The sequence below is a fragment of the Carassius auratus genome, chromosome 23, assembly GCF_003368295.1.
Source record: "Carassius auratus strain Wakin chromosome 23, ASM336829v1, whole genome shotgun sequence".
NCBI lineage: Eukaryota > Metazoa > Chordata > Actinopteri > Cypriniformes > Cyprinidae > Carassius > Carassius auratus.
Window position 1 is genome coordinate 384902 of NC_039265.1, and position 15583 is coordinate 400484.

General features: G+C 39.6%; 1 protein-coding gene and 2 long non-coding RNA genes across 3 annotated transcripts; 2 read left to right on the plus strand and 1 right to left on the minus strand.

Annotated features, from left to right (window-relative positions):
* Positions 1-70: 70 nt before the first annotated feature.
* LOC113040919 (uncharacterized) lies at positions 71-10464 on the plus strand. The gene is made up of 3 exons (XR_003275315.1): positions 71-284; positions 6992-7112; positions 10021-10464. It is a non-coding gene; the product is annotated as an uncharacterized LOC113040919 (long non-coding RNA).
* Positions 7068-15537, minus strand: LOC113040920 (uncharacterized). The gene is made up of 3 exons (XR_003275316.1): positions 15307-15537; positions 7230-7326; positions 7068-7156 (listed from the first exon to the last, which is right to left on the minus strand). It is a non-coding gene; the product is annotated as an uncharacterized LOC113040920 (long non-coding RNA).
* On the plus strand, positions 11069-15191 carry LOC113040916 (E3 ubiquitin-protein ligase TRIM7-like). The gene is made up of 2 exons (XM_026199123.1): positions 11069-11852; positions 13288-15191. The coding sequence occupies exons 1-2, from the start codon at positions 11109-11111 to the stop codon at positions 14167-14169; spliced, it is 1626 nt and encodes a 541-aa protein (XP_026054908.1). The 5' UTR covers positions 11069-11108; the 3' UTR covers positions 14170-15191.
* Positions 15538-15583: the final 46 nt, after the last annotated feature.

A 15583-nucleotide genomic window follows, 5' to 3' on the forward strand; every position in this document is an offset into this window, starting at 1 on the left:
TTGATCAGCGATTGGTTAAGAGCGGGATTGGTTTGAGGGGTGGAGCTGCTCAAAGGAAACAGGAAGGCGATGCGCGCCGTGATTGGAGGATAGAGCCAGAGGGAGGAGCCACGATCTAAGGTAGTGCCAAAGACTCTGCTGTAGAGTTCTCCTGAAATTGTCTGAAGCATATTGGTTCCAGATTTTTCCTGAAACAGGCCTTCGGTCCCTACACACCACCTCCACCACTCCAACACCCCCCACCTCCTTTTTTTCCCCTCAGCACAGCCCAAGACAGACAATAGGTAGGAGCCGAGAATCAGGCTTGATGTTTTGCATGCTGTTTCATGCTGTCTCTCGGTTGGCTTCATGGCACGGTGAGGTTTTCAAGGGTAAACTGAACTTTATTTCTAACATGCGGAGTAAAACTAAACATCGCTGAGTGTCTGTGCACAGTATGTCGCGTGTCTATGAACAAGAACATTTCTCTGACCTGTACTTGCATTTATAAGCGGGACTGTGAGCCATATTTTGTATATCGCTGACTGTGTCAAATTCATTTGTGCGTGAATTTGCTTATAGCTTATTGGGAAAAGCTGCCATCTCACAAGCGCGTGTAGTTTCAAATAACCATGGACATAAACACATTAAAAAATGAATGCATTACATTTTGTTTCACTTAAAACATTTAAAAGCATCCTATCAGCACACTGTTAGCTAGTGCTTTGTTTGAGTCTGAGGAAAAACAAGGGATGGAGTCAGGACTGTCTGAGACCACAAAGGGAATCTGGACATTAATTAAAATATCACATCCGTATTTTTAGCTTTATTTTGACCTATGACTAAATACAATATGTCAGTTTAAATGAAACCAAACCTGCCTTGATTGTATCCTGTCGTTGTGATTGTTAATTTGGTTTCAGGGTCTTATAACGAGTGTCCTGCTAAACATGTGCTATGAAAATCAAAAACACAATGAATTCCTTTCTGAACAGAGTTGGCAACTCTAATCAACAGTTAAATGCAAACAATGGGCCTCATTTTTCAGTCTCTCTCATGTCTCTCTAGCAAATTAAGAAATCTGTTATGTGGCCGTGGGGTGCAGCAATCATTTCGAAAGAGAGAGGGAGAGAACGTTAAGTGGAAGACCAAGACATTTCTGATCAATAACTGACCTAGTCATGTAATTGTATCCTATTTGTCCATTTCAAACATTTAAATTTTCAGTCACAAATATTTATCCCTTGTTCTGTGCTGATCATAGTTTTATAAATTACAGGCTTTTATAAATTACTTGCTCTTATCATGCTATATTGTCACCAAATCTTTGAGGGACCATCTTTGTGTCCACTTGTTTTCTTTCAACTAGAAGAAGTTTTGTATTTCTTTAAGGAACTGATTGATTGCATTTGCTTTGACCATTGAGGTCTCAGTCCGTCAAAACAACAAAAAAAACTGTATAAGCAATATTTGTAGGCTTGTAGGTAAAAAAAGACAAAAATAAATACGAACATTATCAAAAAACCTTTGAAGAGGTTGTTATACCATGTGCAAGTAACTAAGTACAATGCAATAACATTAACTAGCATTTTTCAGAAAAAACAAATGGAGTCAAAATGGCGGGAACGCAACAGGAGTTTTATTAGAGCAGAAAAGTAAAAATCCACAGCAAGACAAAGAACATTCATAGTAAGACTTGAGACTAGATACGAGTCCCAAGATTGAAATTTATTTACCGTATTACTCTATTATGAATACAAATTAGATCACATTGAATTAATATAATTAAAAAACCTGTAGAAACACCTTGGCCTATGTTTAGGTGGAACAAGAAATGGAAACAATGTCAAAAATCGACTTGGTGCAACAGTCTTTATTTGTTTATTTATCTATCTTTTTTTTTAAAGTTAATTTCATATTACAGTAGTAGAACCAATGGCACAAGTCGATTATTGACATTGCTAATGTGAGCAGCACCATGTCTTAACGTATTAAAGCATGTGCTCTAACTGCTAGGATATGGCTCTAATATCATTTATTTGTGAATGATGTTCACTTATATATCATTAAATGTTCATGTACAGTGACCCTTTCCACACTGCTCCGTTTTGTCACAGAGATTTGGAGGCATTTTCACTGGCATTGTAGTTTGTTTAGATTTGCACCATGGTGGTCCATGTCAAAATCAGCCTCCAGAGCAAATCTGATCACATGTCCCTCCCACAGCACGCACCTGCGTCTGATCAAGACATTTATTCACCACAATGTCACTGAAACTCTCTGACAGGAAATAAACAGCTTAGGGGTTATGGAGAAACTATACGACGGCTGATATAAACAGTGGTGCGCTGCGAGAGTTTTGGACAGGAGTAGATCAGAATTGAGTCAGTGATGGTAACACAGGATCCCCTGGTGAAAGTGGTACTGGGGTACACAAGCGTCTTGAGTCTCTGCAAACCTCTGTCCTGAACATGAAGACCAGGGCAGATAGAGGAATGGTTATTGAGGCAAATTAGTTGTAGTTAATCATTTATTAATAGGGAGATTTGGATGTTAAAATAAAGTATTTTTTACACTTATTTATATGCATTTTTAAATCGGCCAAAATATGTGTCATGTTACACACTGACACAACATAAACTTATAATTTCTTCTTGTAAAATGCATGGCTCAACACAATTTTTTTATATCAGAACCTTTGACCTTTTTATGACAAAACAAAGTCAGTTATGGAATAAAATCATGTGTCATGTGGTGCACCTCCCCAGAAATTAATGATATTGATGATATATTTTAATAATTAATGATATTTGTTAAATACTTAAATTCCAGCTGAAGAACATTCTAACCGGAACTACTTCTCCAAGTTTCTCTCTGTGACAATTCACACAGGTATTACTCCGCAGCGGTGACGACCCGAACAGGCTTCAATAGTCCAGGAATAATCACTCATTATAAATGTAAAGAAAAACAGAAAAATACTTTTATAATTAAATAATAATAGATAAAATAAGATGTGTGCACATGTATTCAAGGTGTCAGGAAAACATGTTAATTTTTACTTGATGGTTAAACCACATGACATTACCTTTTATTTTGAAAATGACAAACAAAAATAAAAAAATATATATTTTTTGCATATTTTAAACCAGATTTGTAAGACTTTTCCATGGTTTTTCCATGGACACTCTCACTGACCCATATACAGACCATGTGCCTTCATGCATTTTTCTGCACAATCTTTCATATGCGCAAATGCATGCCAACCCTGAATTACCAGCACACATATATAAGACATCAACCACTTTATATACTGTGGCAGATGATGCTTGAAACAGGACCAGGAAAGAAAAACATGAAAGAGTGTGCAGGAAAAAGGTAGAAATGTTGGCGAGACGAGTGTGAACCAGAGAATCTGTGGCAGGTTTGGTTTTCTTAGACCTCTCACCTTGCGTGCTACCACGTCGTTGCCTCAGTTTCGTGGAGGAATTTCTGACGGGGAAAAAACAAAAGGCCCGCTCTCAGAAAAGAGGAAAAAAACGACTGAGAGGCTGAGAAAAAAAGCGAAGAGGGAAAAAGCAAAGCAGTGGTCAAACAGAACCATATGGGAGAGTGTGGGGCTGGCTTTGATCTTGGCCCAGCGCCTGATTGATGCTGCGCTTTTCATTTCCTCGTCAAGGCTGTGACATAATGTTTCACTAACACTCGAGACCCCTCGCTCTTCTCTTTCCTCGTCTCGATCCCCTCGTGCCTATGATTCACCTCACTGTCAAACGTTCATGGATGAAACGTTTGTGCCTCGCTAAACAACATTTAGCAGCAAAACATGGCAAAACATTACAGGCTTTGAAAGGACCATCTTAAGCGACATCAGTGAAAAATGTGATCGATACACAAACTGGGATGAGTATTTCCATATCTGAAGGTGGCCAGCTGCGAGGCTTGTTTGATACGGCTGCGATGACCTCACTGTTGCTAGCGTGTGGAAAAAGCTGTGTCACAGATGAAAGAGCATTGCGATCTGTGTTTGTGAGTTTGTTGCTACTACAGTGACAATGCAGACATAACAAACGTCCTTGTTAAGCCTCTATAAATTAACTCTGGTATTAGAACATAATGGGATCGGAAGAACGTGCCAAACACTTGCAATGGCTTAAAAAATATAATTGTTGATTTGTTTTTTATTTTTATTTTTTTACATTGATCTCCTAGCTGTGAATTCTAAAAAACCTATCAAAACTAAAGATTTTTTTGAAGATACCTTAGAAGGTGTCCAAGATATCCAAAAATGCAAGAAATTTTGCTGCTGCACATAAAACATACATGAAATAACCCCCATAGCATACATGAATCAGCTCATAGCAGATCTAAACAGGTGGAGCTGGGGAGGGTGGAGGGTTTCTGAGGAGTGCTGCAACCGCTGCAGCAAGCACTAGCTGAGTATTTAAATGTTTAGCAGCAAGCTCATTGGCTACTGATACAAAAAGAACCAATTAGCTGCACTATATGATAATGATGTCAGATTGAGTTTGACCAATCAGACAGAGTTTAGGACAGAACGTTGGATTTTGGGGACCAATTCTCACTATTAACAAGGACTTTTGCCTCAATTAACTCCTAATTTACTGCTTATTAATAGTTATTTAGGAAGTTAAGGAAATTTAGATATGGGGTGGATTAAGGTAAAGTGAAAATATGTCCTCTTTTCCCCGGACATGTCCTCTTTCTGGACCTTAAAAAATGCATCCGGTCTGGATTTTTTAAGTCGCTCAAAATGTCTGGCGTATGGCTTTTACGTTCTACAGTTGCCACACATTGTGTGCGTTTTAGTAATAAAGCTAGAATAAAAATAGGGACCCACTTTATATTAAGTGGCCTTAACTACTATATACTTACATTTTAATTAAAGGGGGGGGGGGTGAAATGCTCGTTTTCACTCAATATCCTGTTAATCTTGAGGACCTATAGAGTAGTACTGCATCCTTCATAAATCCAAAAAGTCTTTAGTTTTATTATATTCATAAGAGAAAGATAGTCTGTACCGATTTTTCCCGGAAAAACACGACCGGCTGGAGGCGTGACGTGTGGGCGGAGCTAAAGAATCACGAGCGCGAATAGGCTTTTGCGTTGAGAGCATGTGGAAGCTGTGACATTACCGTGAGGGAAAACCCATCATCCAAAACAAACCATGGCTAGCAGTCAGATTCAGCCGTTTATTTATGATCCAGAATCAGATCCAGAGGCTGAAACTGAACGAAAGCAGCAGCAGCAACGACTCGCTCCGAGCTCGAACCGGGGTCTCCGATGGGAGGGGACGCACTAACAAGGAGGCAGAGATATTTGAAGCAGATTTACTCACCGCCTGCGGTTCCAACACACGATCGTGACCCTTTTTCGTTGGGACTGCATTATCCTTAAGAAATAAACGATACACAAATCCGTCGTCAAACTGGGCCTTGTTTGTAAAACAAGCATCTTCGAAATGCAGGGAACAAACAAAAACACTTGCACAACTCCGTTGATGCTCTGTAAAAATAAACTCCATCCACTGGTCCCTTAATGCTGTTTCTCTTTTGGTAATCTGTGCAGGGTTGTCTTGCCCTGGCAACCAAAAACACACTTCTTTTGTGACATTTCGCGACGCTCTCGCTCTGATCAGTGAATGTCTGTTGTGCTCTCAGTGCTCTGCTATACGGGAGCGCGCGCTCTTCCGGCAGAAGTGCCTCAGGACCCATATAAGGAAATTCCGCTCCATCTAACGTCACACAGAGCCATACTCGAAAAAAACTTTCAGAAACTTGTGACAAACCGGAAGGAGTATTTTTGGAACAGAAATATTCCTTCAAACGTACAACTTAATTTTTGAAACTTTGTCCATGTTTAGCATGGGAATCCAACTCTTTAACAGTGTAAAAAACTCAGTATGCATCAAATAGCATTTCACCCCCCCTTTAATAATTTAGTACAATGTACTTATTGTGTACATACATGTTTTTACATTTTACTTATATTTTTTTTAAAAACGACATGTAATTACATCTGTATTTAATTTCTGTAATTACATTTATAATTACACTGTTGACCCATACTGTACACCTTAACCCACCTTTAAACTTACCCATACCTCCAACCCTCTCCCTAACCTTACCCCTATCCCACCTCAATAGCAGCAAAAGTGTTTTAGTACATTGTACTTATTTTTTATGTAAGTACATAGTAGTTAAGGCCACCTAATATAAAGTGGGACCAAAAATTGTTTTCTTAATCCCACTCCCGCTGAATTCCTGGCCTGCTCCCGCAAACATTGTAATGTTGAATATAATTTCTGTGCATCAGGGAGCCGCTATCAATCTACTGAGTATTTAAAGCACTTGTTGGATGCAGGGTTGCCAAATCCGCATTTTAAACTGATGTGACGTGTTCATTTTCTGCCGTGGGTTAAAGGTTTGAAATATAAATTATAATATAAATATAATATAAATATAAATGCATAAATTACATTTGAAACATTTTGCATACTATCTATGATGAAACTTGTTTAAGATCAATTTGCATAACAGTGACTATAAAATATGCATTTTAGGAATGGAAATTACATGTTTTGAGTTTTGATATTTGAGATATGGTCATTGTGTTACTTTGGGGGCTACTTTAACCCCCTTCAAACCCAACAATACCCCCCCCCCCAGCCTATATGTTAGTGACAGCCATGCTAATGAGCAGCTAGCTAATAGCAAGAGTGGGTCCCCTAAAGTGCTACTGAAACATCATATAGCAGTCTCCTGTTTAGATACAATTAAACAATGTGGACCAGTGCAATCGGAAAAGCAATAAAATGAATCTTATTTTTGTTTTCATAACGGAGTATAAGCAGATGAATTGGAGCATCATGTTTTCAGTCGAAGTTACAAATGTGTTTTTCTTACGCAATCCCAAAATGAAGGTTGTGACACTCTGTTGTCCTTCTTCTCGTCTTCCCTCAAGACTGACCTCCGCTCACCTCTCTCACCAGAGCTCCGGGTCACCTCCACACATCTGGGAGCCATTTCCTCCCCAAAGGACTCACTTCCTGTGGGCAGTCGCTTAACTTGGAGGTGTTTCTACAAGAGGTCATGATGGGATCATAGGAAAAGGTGAGACTGATCCAGTTCCAGGTCATGAGAAACCTGCGCCTGACCTCCACGACAAGACCAAAAATATGTTTTATTTTTTTTAAAGTGAAAATGAAAATCTCATCATTATTTACTCACCCTCATGTCATTCCAAACTTGTTTGCTGTTATTTAGTCTGTGGAACGTTTGAGGAATCTTCACAGACCTTTGATGTCAAGCTCCAAAACAAAATCACCTAAGAACAATATGTATGTCCATTTAGTTTGATAGAACATTAATTCATAAATCCATAATTATACACAAATACTGACTTTTATGAAATGAAATATCCTAACACTTACCCTGATTCTGACTTCATATATCCTAAAAACAGCTTCAATTTTAGTCGAAATGCCAAAGGCATCATAAACTTGATCTTCATTAGCTGACCAAACATCAAAACAAAGCGAAGTCCCATGGCACAGGCAAAGCTTTAAAGATCTAAACAGAACTGTAAATTCTGATGGATATTGCATAAATAGCTTTGGGCTTTTGTTCCGCAAACGCGGCATTTCCTTAAATTCGTTTTGAAGCTGCGTCTCAAAAGGACCTTTTAATGTCGGCATGGGCATCTGGTTTCTGCCCGATTCAAGATGGGTTCTTTTCATTCATGTCTTCTGTAAATGCTATTGAACAAAAATAACCGCCAGGCGGGAGGATTCTTCAAATCACCCCATAACACCATACGCCCGCTCTCATCTTTACTGCTCTTAATTCACATCACTAATGCTTCCAGCAATGAGGCTGATGAGCACAACTGTGCCAGAAACACGATATCTCAGCTAGCACAAGGCTAGAACAGAAGATTTATTCATATTAAAAGACGTTTCATCTTTTTAACCAAATTATAGATTTCCTGGATTAACTAAGATATAGTATTGTATAATATAATATCAATATGGCATTTTGCAAATCACGTTTTCTCTTAACATACGCAATGGAACTAGCACTAATTCAATAACTACCAAAAAAATCTGATTACCCCCTAAAACCGGGCTGTAAATTGTATGTTAATTTACAGTGATTAATTATATTTTACACATGCACAAGCATTAAAATGACTGTAATTAATCATGTCCGCTGAACCTGAAAATCCCACCATCAGATCAATTAGTAAAAAAAAAAAAAAAAAAGTTGCAGCCATAAAAAAATTTATAAAATGAAATCATGTATTTGCCCTCATGTTGTTCCAAACCTTTATCACTCGTATCCTTCTGTCAAACACAAAAGAAGATCATTTGAGAAATGTCCTTACAGCTGAAGTCAAGTAACCATCATCATTCAAAATATCTTCTTTTGTGTTCTCCAAAAGAAAGTCACTTTGGAATCGGAAGGACATGAGGGTGATTAAATGATGACTTTGGGTGATAGCTTTATGTCTATTTTACAAACCTCTAATGACCAAGACGAACACACAAGACACTATCAGACAGGCTAAACTACAAATAATGAACACAGCATTGTTTCCCTGGATGTACTGCTGCCTAGTGCACCTTTGTTTCAATTTTTTTTTATTTTCTATTACAGCCTAATTAAATTTGAGAGGCAGAACTGTGTGGTAGGTTGTGGGGATAGGCATGGTCTGCCGGGCTCATGTTTGTTCCTGTGGGAGGAGGGGAGCCAGAAGTTGATTTAATAGCGTTTCCACTTCAAAGTGGCTGTTATTGCTGGGTTAGGGTCCCCTATTACCTGCACAACCCACAGATGCTTTAACAAGCACTGAGGAAAGGCCTCTTTGAATACTGAACCTCTGTTACAATGGGTCTAAATGGGAATTACAATTACATCCTTATTATAACTGTGGCTTATTCACACAAAACGCATGCACATTTGCTTTTTAAATCATAGTAAAGACCTCCCAATTACTTGAAATTAAGCCAATGATATTTTTTATTGACTAACTCTAATTCAATGCCTATCCCTTAACAGAGTCTGTGGTTTAGTGTGTAGTTTTCCTCATTTGGTCCACAATTTTCAATTTTTACTTAGTGGGAACCTTTGCACACACACAATGAAGTCCACATTGAAAAACTGAATAAAATAAACCAAACATGAAGAAATATTTAGATATCCTGTGTGAATTTCTTTGCGCAGGTGAGCAGATGTTCTCGCTTCCACTGAAGCACAAGATGCTCGCTGGATCATTATCAAATCATGATTGTCAAGTTTTGTTCATGTCAACTTAAAACCAGCTTACAGCAGAGGAGACACAAACCAAATACTCAGGTATTCTGGTAATATAGCTTTGTAAGAACTGTATTATTATTATCACATTAAAATGAGTGCAAGGCATTTTCACTAGTGTCCTAGTAGACGTTTGGACCCCACATACAGAACTTCTTTCAGTCTTTATGCCATCCACTTTAACAGTTCTAGTCATTCAGAAAACAGCCGATTGAAGAGATATCCTTAGAGAAACAGTTTTGTGTTCTAATGCATCAGATTAGACCACGAGATGGCAGACATGCATGACACGGAGAACGGTGTTCTGCCTGGTGCCTTCACTCCCAGCTGTTCTTTACCTCCCAATTCTGGGAAGAAAATGCACTAGGAATATACACCAATTTGCCAATTCAATTTCAAGATGCCGATTGTTAATATGAAACAGGCTTTTTTTAAGGACCTTGGTAAAATGAATGAACATCACATCAAAACAAATACCCATTCTGAGAAAATCCCCAAACTAAACTAAATCTAAAATACAGCTTGTCATTTTGATAACTCGTTTTCTACAGCTATAAAGGTTTTGATTGATATGCATGTGTGAGCTGATGATGAAAAAAGAAAATATTCCACTGAAACACATTTCATTTTCATTTCATCATTGAACCTGATGCACAGGTTTGCATAGCTAGATTTGCACTGATATACTGTTTTTTCATATCTAAAGGGCTTTGCTTAAAGATTCCCTGCAGCAACTTCACATTCTTTTGCATGAGACGAGAAGACAACAGTGAAAGGTTTTTTTCTCTTTGATCACAACACCTGGACGTCTCCCACAAATCAAACGACAGCCGCTTACAAAAAAACAAAAAAGACTTCTGGTGAATTTAAATGGATATATCCTACAGATGGGATGCTTTTCCTGAGGAGCTTCAGTCGTCTGACTCATCCTTAAGAGACACTTGAGCACTTTCAGAGTTTGATAAAAGAGACTCGAGATTTGCTGTAGACTTGTCATGACTTAACTCTTGCACACTTGAGCTGTGTCTATGCCTTGTTTTGACAGGATTGATTGTGTTAAAAAGTTCTGACCAAATGTATCTGTTCATCTTTACAAGACAATTTGATAGACACACAAGATTATTAAGCTTTGAAATAAAAGTATTATGTTCCTCTGAATCTAATTCCTTCACCAAATATGTTTCTAAATATGTCAACACAATCCGAAGTATTGGATTTCGATCCCCTTTCAAAGAAGCCATAGCGTGACTGTGTTAGACCACGTCATTTTCAGACAGTCATATCCTTTCCTTGACAAAAGTACCAAACTTTTCTGGTTAGCGCAGCAGGATGAAGCACTCGCAAGGTTTTCAGATGTGGCACAAAGAGAGCCCCCACACGGAGGAATTAGTGTTTACTAAAAACATGGAGAAGGATAGCACATGTTCTTTGTGAAACGTTGGTTTCATTATTATTAATTTCCCCTGGTTTATTTTTTATTTCTTCAGTGACCATCTGAAAGTCCACCTTTGAGTTATGACCGCAGAACATGATGTGCTTTTTAAAGAGCCTAACCAGCATGCATAGATACCCTCAGTGTTTCATTTACCCAATTTTCCATTAAAGATTGTTGTTTTGTCCATAAACACAATGTCATTACTACAAAGCATTCTCACCATGCTGGTAGAACCGATTACATTTCTGGACGATGTCGTCTGTACCTGGAATGTTGCAGCACAGGCTCACAACAGGATTTAACAGTAACCCCTTATCAAACCCGACACGCAGAAGCGCTTTCACTCAGTACCTGTAGACATGTCTCAAAGCAAACCTGAAGAGCGTCTAGCTCTGGAGTTGAGCTGTGCGATCTGTTTGCAGTTGTACCGTGATCCCGTGGCCCTTCCTTGTGGACACAATTATTGCTTGGGTTGTATACGAAATGCTGCCAGCGCAGAAGATCGCAAGTCCCCAAAACGGTGCCCGGAGTGCAGGGAGGAGTACGGCAGCCCCGAGACGCTTCCCAAGAACTTCAAGCTCAGCAGTATCGTGGACGGGTTCCTGGTGGCCACGACCGGCGGCGGACTGAAAGGAGGCCCAATGGTGCCCTGTGACCAGTGCCTGGACGACCCTGTAGCTGCGGTGAAATTCTGCACACGCTGTGAAATGTCACTCTGCCCCGGCCATCTAAAAAAACACGAGGAACGGCACCGCTCGCTGCACGTCTTAGTGGAGCCGTCTGCAGAACGGGATGGGAAGAGGTGCCCGGTGCACTTGAAGGTCACGGAGTACCTGTGCGCGCAGGAGCGCCTGTTCCTCTGCTCCGAGTGCCTGATGGAGGGCACTCACCAGCACCACGAGGTGCAGACGTTCGAGGTGGCCAAGGAGGAAATGAAGAGAGTTCTCGAGGAACTGGGGAAGTCTGTGTCTGACAAGCTACAGATTACAGAAGCTCTGGTGAAAAGTGCCAGTGAAGGTCCCACGGACAAGGCCGAAGATAAACTGGTGGCCAGAGCAAACATACTGCTGGACAACATGACTTCGCTTATAAGTTCATACAAGGTAAGAATGAGGTAAAATGATACTACTTGTTCAGATTGATGTGTTCAGACAAAATGTGCATGATGTGGAAGCAGTCTCTTTTGGTTTTAGTCAACCCAGGCCTATTGGAAATACGTGTTTAGCTACTTTTCCACCAAAATTACCTGCAACGATTTGTCCCAGGAACTTTTTTCACACAGACATGTTGCTGTCTGCAAGTCATCTTGGTCAAAGTTCCATGAAGATTAGACTAAAAGTCTGCACGCATTTCTCAATACCAAGTACACAAATTTTGGATTTACATCCTCTGTAATTCGAGTTCCCGAGGGCACGACAACGCAAGTCCGGTAATTCTGGAAATGCAACAGCAGCGTACTTGATAACATCAGTCAGCTCGCCTTGGCTACTGCTATTTTCCTCATTGTATTTACAATAAGACAGAAAATATAGATTTCTGGTAGCCAATATTAATATTTTAAACAACTGCATTCTTGCCTGAAATACTTTAAACTACATTTCACGACACAATAACGGTAATATATATATATATATATATATATATATATATATATATATATATTTTTTTTTTTTTTTTTTTTTTTTATTAATCAAGCAGTCAACATGTTCAGGGCTCAAGTCCCGCTCCCAAAAATTACGGACCTTTGAAAAAGTACTACCTTGCGAGCAGGGACTTTCTCAGGGGCAAATTTTTACCCGGAGCTTTATTTAGAGCCTGGTTCCTGCGGTGGAAACACACCGAGTAGAAATGGGCCTTAAGAGGTCACATTTCATTTACACCAATATCTCACTGCACGGTTCACGGCAGCTTCGATGGAACTAAAACTTGTTTTTAATATGTGACTGTTGCATGTTTTTATTACGTTGGTACTTACATTGCTTCAGGTTTGTATTGCGTGGTTCAGAATTCAAATGTCTGGTGAGTGTCGCCAAAAGTTAATAGGCCTACTCTATCCGTGTTGGAAAATTACATACCCCTACACCAAACTTGAACTTAAACTTGTCCAATATTGTTAACGCATGCATAAGGCATATAAAGATGTATTCTCAACCGTAATATTTTAACTTACTTATTTAAAAGTTTTTAGCTGTTTTGTCAAACCATAGTTTCATGGGATTCATACCGAAGTGCTTCACCAAAATCAGGTTTTCCTAATCCAAACTCCGGCCCATACTTTGCGTGGAAAGGTATAAAAGTTGTCAGAGTTTTATTGACTCTAGTGTTAATTTCAACCGAAAAATTTTTACGTATAGGTTTTTTGAGTTTTGCAGAAATGTAGATAGAGGCACTTATTTCCAATGGTCCTTGGTAGGTTTTAGTCGTCATGCCAAAGAAATGACTTCATCATTTATGTCGAGAGCAACAGATTCAGTGCTGATGACATACAGTTATGTTGAGGTAAAGCACTTTAACTCTGTTTATATGTGATGTTTTAAGAGTCGTATGAGCACTGTGATGAACAACGAGCTTCATTCTCGGGACAAAAGCTGGCAGGCCAGTCTATGCGACTTGGAGGGTTGTCTACACCAGCTGCAGGAAGCCCAAAAGTGCACCGGTGAGGTTCTCTCTCAGTCCTCAGAGTTTCTCTTCATCCAGAACTACCTCAACGTCGAAGCAAGGATCCGCCAGGCTGTTAACGTCACCATCCCTGCTCTACCTTCACAAGAGTCTTCCAACGCCAAGCAGCTGCGCTCAAACCTACGTACAGACGCCTTCCACGCTGAGATGAGTCTTCTGTTGGAGTACCTCCATGGCTTGATGAACCCTCTAGACCTGACCTTCAACCCAGCCACGGCCCACCCTAGCCTTCTGCTGTCCGGCGATCTCAAAACAGTCAAGCAGTGCGCCGGAGCTAAGAGCAGCACCAATGGAGATCAGAGCGAACGCTTCTCCACGGCCACTCAGGTCATGTGCACCCAGGGTTTCTCCACAGGGGTTCACATGTGGGCAGTGGAGGTTGGTCCTGGATGTATGTGGTCTCTGGGCCTGTGCTATAAAAGCATCCCGCGCAAAGGTGACCACAGCAGGCTGGGGCATAACACCAGTTCCTGGAGGTTGCAGTGGAAAAGCAAGAAGATGACGGCGTGCTACGACTCGGCTAATGTGGCCGTAGGTGAAGGGCTGGTAATGCCGCCAAAGAAGATCGAAGTGACCCTGGATTACGAAGGAGGAACTATGGCTTTCCACAGCTCTGGAAATGGAGGGCGCAGACAACACCTTCATACATTTAGTGCCGTGTTCAAGGACACGGTGTATCCTGCGTTCGCAATCCACTCTACTTCAGAGGAGTCGTGGATAACTCTTCTGAGTGGAGCTTGACTGACACCAGCATGCTTTCATTTTCCCTCTTGGATCATTCTCGTTGTCCTTTTTTAATTCTTTATGCTTTATTATGCCTAATCATCTGCACTTGTAAAGAAACACCCAGACACAGTCATGCCATGCACACTTCATTTACTAAAGAAAAAATCTTGTAACAACTTAGCAGTTCTTGATGTATAGTAAAAATGTTGGTGTGATATTAAAGTCTTCATTTAACAAGTTCAATAAATACCAACAATTTGTACAATAATCAATAAATGTAGTTATTAATACAATGGGAAATGGCTTGAAAATTCAAGAGGACAAATATGTGCCGCCTCAGTTTCAATAGACATGATGCTTCTGGAACAGACATAAATACCAGAGCAAAGCCACTGCAATTACAAATGGACTTCTTTTAGACTGTGAATGAAATGTTTGCGCAACACCTACAAGTATCGGCGTAAACCCAAAAATAGGAGAATCTGAATGGGTTTTGTTTAAATGTTACTTAAAGTCTAGTTTTCTTGGCCCTAAATAAGACAAGTCTTTTAAGAAAGTAATCTGTACATAGTGCGTTTTATCCAGAGGTCAGATCTTTCTGTCTCTGGGAAACATTTAAATTCAGACGCTCTTCAGAGCATGAACGTTATCAGTTCTTTTGTTTTGAGGTATGTCATAAGAGTTTTGCTTGTAGTTTCACTTGAAAAAATGGTAATGCCAGCAAAAGTTACAGTAAAAGACTGCAAACTGCATGCACATGATGATTACATTAACACACATGCTAGCAAACAACATCCTTCAGGGGCATATGTTCTGTTTTGCAGATTATATACGGTTGTACTAAATATGCAAAAACACCTACAGCAAAGTTCTCTGTGTACAGTAAACCATGGTCTGTACTTCCACACTGAACAGAAATAAAAGCAAATGTACATTAGCTTGTCTCGTAAAACAAGTAATACTTGTTCACATTTCCTTATCACATAGTTTATCACAGTTTTGACTCAAATCAGTCTGACCTGACATAGTTTCCCCTCCAAAAAAAAAGTATCTGTCGTGTTTTTTTCTAATGTACTTTGACAATAAATCTCAGTATATGTAGACGGTACAGTACATGCACAGAATACATTGTGTTTTGCATGAGCTGGTTACCTGAGGTTCTAGAATTATTGCGATTCCTTGCTTTATTACATCTTCGAGATTATTTAAACTCATTCGATCTGCCAAACCTACATCACTTGAATGGTTATAACTTGTAAATTAATGCTGTAAGATTTTTTAGTGTTTTTTTCTTCTTCCATGTATCAATTGTCAACACGTTATGACATTGTATCTACAACAGCTCCATCTACTGGTTACAGCCAACTTGTTCTTAATCTGTATAAAAGTTATTTCCTGTCACTTGGACATAAACAACTGGTTATAGCAT